Source organism: Merops nubicus, unplaced genomic scaffold (genome assembly GCF_000691845.1).
Source record: "Merops nubicus isolate BGI_N331 unplaced genomic scaffold, ASM69184v1 scaffold33301, whole genome shotgun sequence".
Lineage (NCBI taxonomy): Eukaryota > Metazoa > Chordata > Aves > Coraciiformes > Meropidae > Merops > Merops nubicus.
Window position 1 is genome coordinate 3,860 of NW_008590824.1, and position 4,962 is coordinate 8,821.

Consider the following 4,962-nt stretch of genomic DNA (forward strand, 5'->3'; position numbering starts at 1 on the left):
TAAAAGATTTGAGCAATTCCCATGAACAATATGTTTTTGTATGATAGTTAATCGATTTGAGAATTGACTAAAGTTAAAGATCAAATTAATACAATAGAAGTGTGATGAGGTAGAAAGGAAATTTTAATTTTTGAATATACTCTGTAAATACTAGCTTACTTTGGAAATGACATCTGTTTGACTTATAATGAATGCCAAGCCTTTCCAGTGTCCCCGTATAAAAATGGGGTCTGGATGGAATTAGGCATAATTGCTGTCCTGTAGAAGTCTTGTATACTTTTGTGATGTTAATACAACATACCAACATAAGTTTTTGTTGTGTTTGTTTTGCCCTTTTGAAGCTTAACCTCGGAGACGATATTGTGAAAGTTGTAATCGATTGGAGCAAGCTTCAAAGCACATCAGCACTTCAGCCAACATTGCTCTTTAGTGCCCTTCAGCAGCATATTTTATGTTTGCAGGTAAATATTTCATTGGACATGTTCAACTTGACAAAAGTTATCAACAACTGATGTACTTGTATTACTGAAACTGTAAAATTTCAGTCATTTTGATCTTACGTTGTCGGACAAAATAGAATGCAAAAGCTTTATAGGCGTGGGATTGCACTGTGCTTCATAGGCACTCACACTTATGGATTTTTCAGAGTAGTGGTGGGAATAGCCACTGTAGGTGAGCAGGCTGAATAAATGCAGCCTCATTGATTTCCAGACTTGCATTGTAAATGTGATACATTTCCATCTATGGTGGGTTATAATTAAGCAATAAGGCACGGCAGGTGTGTGTCATGCTATGATAATGATTCCATGCGTTGGGTGAGTTTGGAGGCTCATGGAGTGCTTTCAGTGGTTCAAGAAGTGGCATTATCCCAGCATGACACATCCTGGAGTGTCTTACTGCAATTAAATATATTTTGAGCATAGGGTTGTTTTTTTTTTTTTTTTTAAAGAGTAATTTCTTTGACATTAATGTCTCATCTTGCCAAGTAGCCATTCACCATTACTGTCATTTCTTTTAACTATTTGAAACTTTCCAATCCTGCCAAAAGTATGTGGAATTTAGTTGCATGGCAGGGGAGGTGAGCTGTTTGTCAGCTGGTAGCTGAACAGGGTTTTGACCTTGACAGTTCACCTGTAAAAGGTGAGAATTTGAGTACCAGGTTTCGCTTCAACTAGTCAACAAATTATTTCAAGTGTGTTGTACTGAGAGGGTGAAAAACCAAGTTCCTGTATTTGCTTGTCTGTAGATAAAAGAAAGACACTTTGTTTTCCAGACATCCACCGAATCTTTGGTGGGATAAACAAAAAAAGAAAATATGCAAGATAAAAGCAAGTAAGAACTACATCCAGCTGTAAAAACACTGCAAATAGGAATTTGATTCCTTTTAGGAAATGTGACTGGTAAAATTCCTGTTGTTTTTTAAGAAAATAAAAATTTCTAGAGCAAAAATAAGCAGTTAAATTAAAGCTAGGTGAAACCGGTAAAAATTCAAAAAGAGAGTGTGACATGTAATACCAAAACTTCAGTACATATATATCTTATGTAAGAGTTATTGCAGTAGCATAAGCATTTATTTTTGCTACTACAAATATCAGTGCATTCTGTCGTTTAATTTCGTGACCTAAGTAGATAATCAACCATGTCAAGAAAAGCATGTGTTCAGGATAACACCTATACATTTCATTTCTGTTTTCTTTCATTCACTTGGGCAACTGCAGTTTCAAGTGGAGAATGTATTGCTGTGGTGATAAAGTAAAGGCTTTACAGTGTGAAAGCATTGGCTTTCATGTTGAGGAGGAAAAATACGAAGCCTTACTGTTCTGAGTAGGCTTTTGAAGGACATGTTAATTAAGTGGCATTGGTGCCAACGATTGGAGCTTTAATTTAGCTAGTAAACGACAAGTAGCAGGCAGATTTTCGCAGAAATTTGGGAGTTTTCCTATAGAAACCTCTAAAAGGCACAGGTCAAAAAGGCCAGAATCATGGTGTGCACGGTATTTAGAGCTATAGCTTTTTTTTTTTTTCATTTTATTACTGTGTTCCATCAAAGGCAGATGTTGTAATTCCTAAGATTATTTCAGTTGGTCTGGTTTAGAAATTGTAATAGTACCTGGCTTTTTGGTTTGAGGATTTTTTTGCCTTTTTTTTTTTTTTTTTTTTTAACCCTAAAATACTGTTTTCTTTGTTCAGCCTCTTTTAGAAAAACTCCAGTCATTGATTAAGGAGGAAAATATAGGCCATGTTGAACCTGCAGGTAAAACAGGAGGCCAAACTTGCGACACAAGTTTAGATGTTTGTGATGGTAACTGTCAGACTGAGGAGAAGTATGCAGGTTATGACTTGGGAGATCCAAAGGATGCTCGTATTAATTTTGATCCAGAAGTGGTCCAAATAAAAGCTGGAAAAGCAGAAGTAAGTGTCTTACCTAAAACAAACAAACAAACAAACAAACAAAAAGACCTTTTTAAATTTAAAGAATGAAATAGATACATGTCATCATGTTTATTACCTGCAGATTGACAGGAGGATATCAGCCTTCATCGAGAGGAAGCAAGCTGAGATCAATGAAAATAATGTCAGGGAATTTTGCAATGTTATTGATTGTAATCAAGGTAACTGGCTAGCCAGAATTTAATCTTTGTAGCACTTTAAGTTGGTTGTTATTTATTTATTTATTATTACTTTTTCTAAAGCACTATACTATATTTTAAACAGAACTTCAATTTTAAAAGCAACTTTGTTTCAAAGTTAAGAACTTGCATGTGCACTGCAGATGACAGAAAAAGAAAAAAGAAAGTAGTCACTGGATTACAATGTTTAATGCAGCCCATAGAGAAAAATTATAACTGTTACCGTGTTCGTTAAGTAGTGCAATCTTAAATAAGATGATTTTATAGCTATTGTTCCCAATGTTTTAGCTAGATGTTCCTACCAAAGTCAACAATTGCAATTCAGAAATGTCTTGTGAATTGCATATTCAAATTGAAGTTAATTTAATGCTAGTTAAATTACAATGAAGTATTTTCTGCAATTAATTTGAATTACTAGCTAACTAGAATAACTTCTTCCTTTCAACATTACTCACACTATTGGTGGTTTTTAGTGCACCAACTGTCACAATTGTCTGTATCTATAACCAAACAATCTTAAATCCATCTGGTAGGCTGGATCCCATTAGTATGATCATTAACTCTGTAACCAAATGGGTCTTAAAAGTGATGACACTTTTATATACATAAGTAGCACAGAGACATTCTTCTAAGTACCTGTGAACCCAGACGAGCATTGTCTGTGTGATGTACTTATGCTTTTAGAGATCAAAGCTTACTCTTCTGTAACCTTTATAGGAAGAGAGTTTAACTCCTTGAATGTTAGTTGGAATGAAAACAACATGTGGACACTAGTAGCATCTACTAGATAGTAAAATATTGATTCCTAAAATTTTTAATTTTGTACAGAAGAAATAATGATAAGACCTTCCTTTTTACGTTTAGGCATAATAAAATACGTGTAAAGCTTTGGTGTGTATGAACAGAGATTAAAATATAAAAATTAGAGCAAACTAAGATGGTCTGTACTGTTGGTTTTTATGGTTGAACAAATTAAGGAAGTCACAGGCATCGGAATAAATGCAGGGAAGTGAGAAAAGAATATTGATGAGTAAACTAGACTAGGCTATAAATAGAAGAACAGTTTCAAAAAAGAGCATAAAAACAGAATAACTGGTAAGCAGGAAAAGACTTGTGTACAGGAAGAAAGAAATAAGTTACAGAGAAATGCAGTGAAAAGTAAGAACCAAATAAAACGTAGATTTAAAGAAATTTGGTCCTGATCCAATAAACTTCTATATACATGTATGCATACATTTATAGAAGTCACTCACCCAGTTAAAACCAGTAGGTCCATGCAATTGTGTGAAACTCTTAAATGAGCAAGTGTTTGTAGAAAGAATGAAGTATTTTGGATGCTTTTGTTGCATGAAAGATTTTGATTTTTTAAAAGCCTCAAAGCTGATGATGGTTAGAATACTTTAAATTATAAATACATAATTAGGACCTCACTTTTTATATTATTATTATTTATTTAGAAAATAGCTGTGCCAGAACAGATGCAATTTTCACACCCTATCCTGGATTTAAAAGCCATATAAAGGGTAAGCAACTGTTTTAATTATCATTTATTAAGAGTGTCTGTATGGACCAGTGCTGATGAATTTTGGACTTTGAGCATGCTATAAAAAAATTTTTAAAAATACTAACTTAGCATAGTTTTGAGTGTAGTGAATACATTTACATTTTAGCTTACTTCTCCAAGGTTGTCAGTCCCATAACTGCTTCAATAAGTAGCCTGTTTTGTCTGAAAGAGAAGACTGAAAAGTTAAAGCAGGACAGAGAAGCTGAACTTGGCTTTTCTTCTGAGGTGAAGCCAGCAGTCCAGTTAAGGAATTGACATGAGATCAGATACTACTCTATTTTCTATTAGTTGGTGTAAGTATCTTGAATTAGAAAATAGACTTGGGACACAGTGGAAGTTCTGAGACATGGATTTATGGGAAGTGACAAGCTGGGGACCAAATTTACCACTACACTTACCTTTTAGAAGGAGTAAATCGTGTAGAGTGGTAGTGTTCAGTTATCCACTTGATACTGGTTCTAAATAGCAATTAGTTTTTCTGAATTCTAGAAGCTTGTGAAATACAATGATAGGTAGTAACATTAAAAGGTCTGGTGAGCAAAGGGTGAGATGGGCAAGTGAGTTTGAGTTTAGAATATTTCACTAAGAACCCCTTTCAGTAGTCACTTTTTTAAACTGAGCGCTAGTTTGCAGTTTGGATGTTAGTGTATTACAGGAAGAAAGAAAAGTTTGCACTTTGAGTAACTAGATCCCAAACAGTTTGTAACTGAAATGTGAATAATGCTTAGAAAGGAATTGGAATTAAAACCAGCATAAACTGAAGCAGGA

The 4,962-nt window shown here is 34.2% G+C and overlaps 1 protein-coding gene across 2 annotated transcripts in view; it reads left to right on the plus strand.

Moving 5' to 3' along the window:
- The first annotated feature begins 260 nt into the window (after window positions 1-260).
- The window catches only part of MBIP (MAP3K12 binding inhibitory protein 1), a 10,613-nt gene continuing 5,911 nt past the window's right edge, over window positions 261-4,962 (plus strand). For both annotated transcript variants that reach the window (XM_008950079.1, XM_008950078.1), the window contains exons 1-4: window positions 261-461; window positions 2,191-2,412; window positions 2,516-2,612; window positions 4,088-4,153. In XM_008950079.1, the coding sequence (XP_008948327.1) occupies window positions 285-461; window positions 2,191-2,412; window positions 2,516-2,612; window positions 4,088-4,153 (562 nt within the window). In that variant the 5' untranslated portion in view covers window positions 261-284. The remainder of the gene's footprint in view (window positions 462-2,190; window positions 2,413-2,515; window positions 2,613-4,087; window positions 4,154-4,962) is intronic.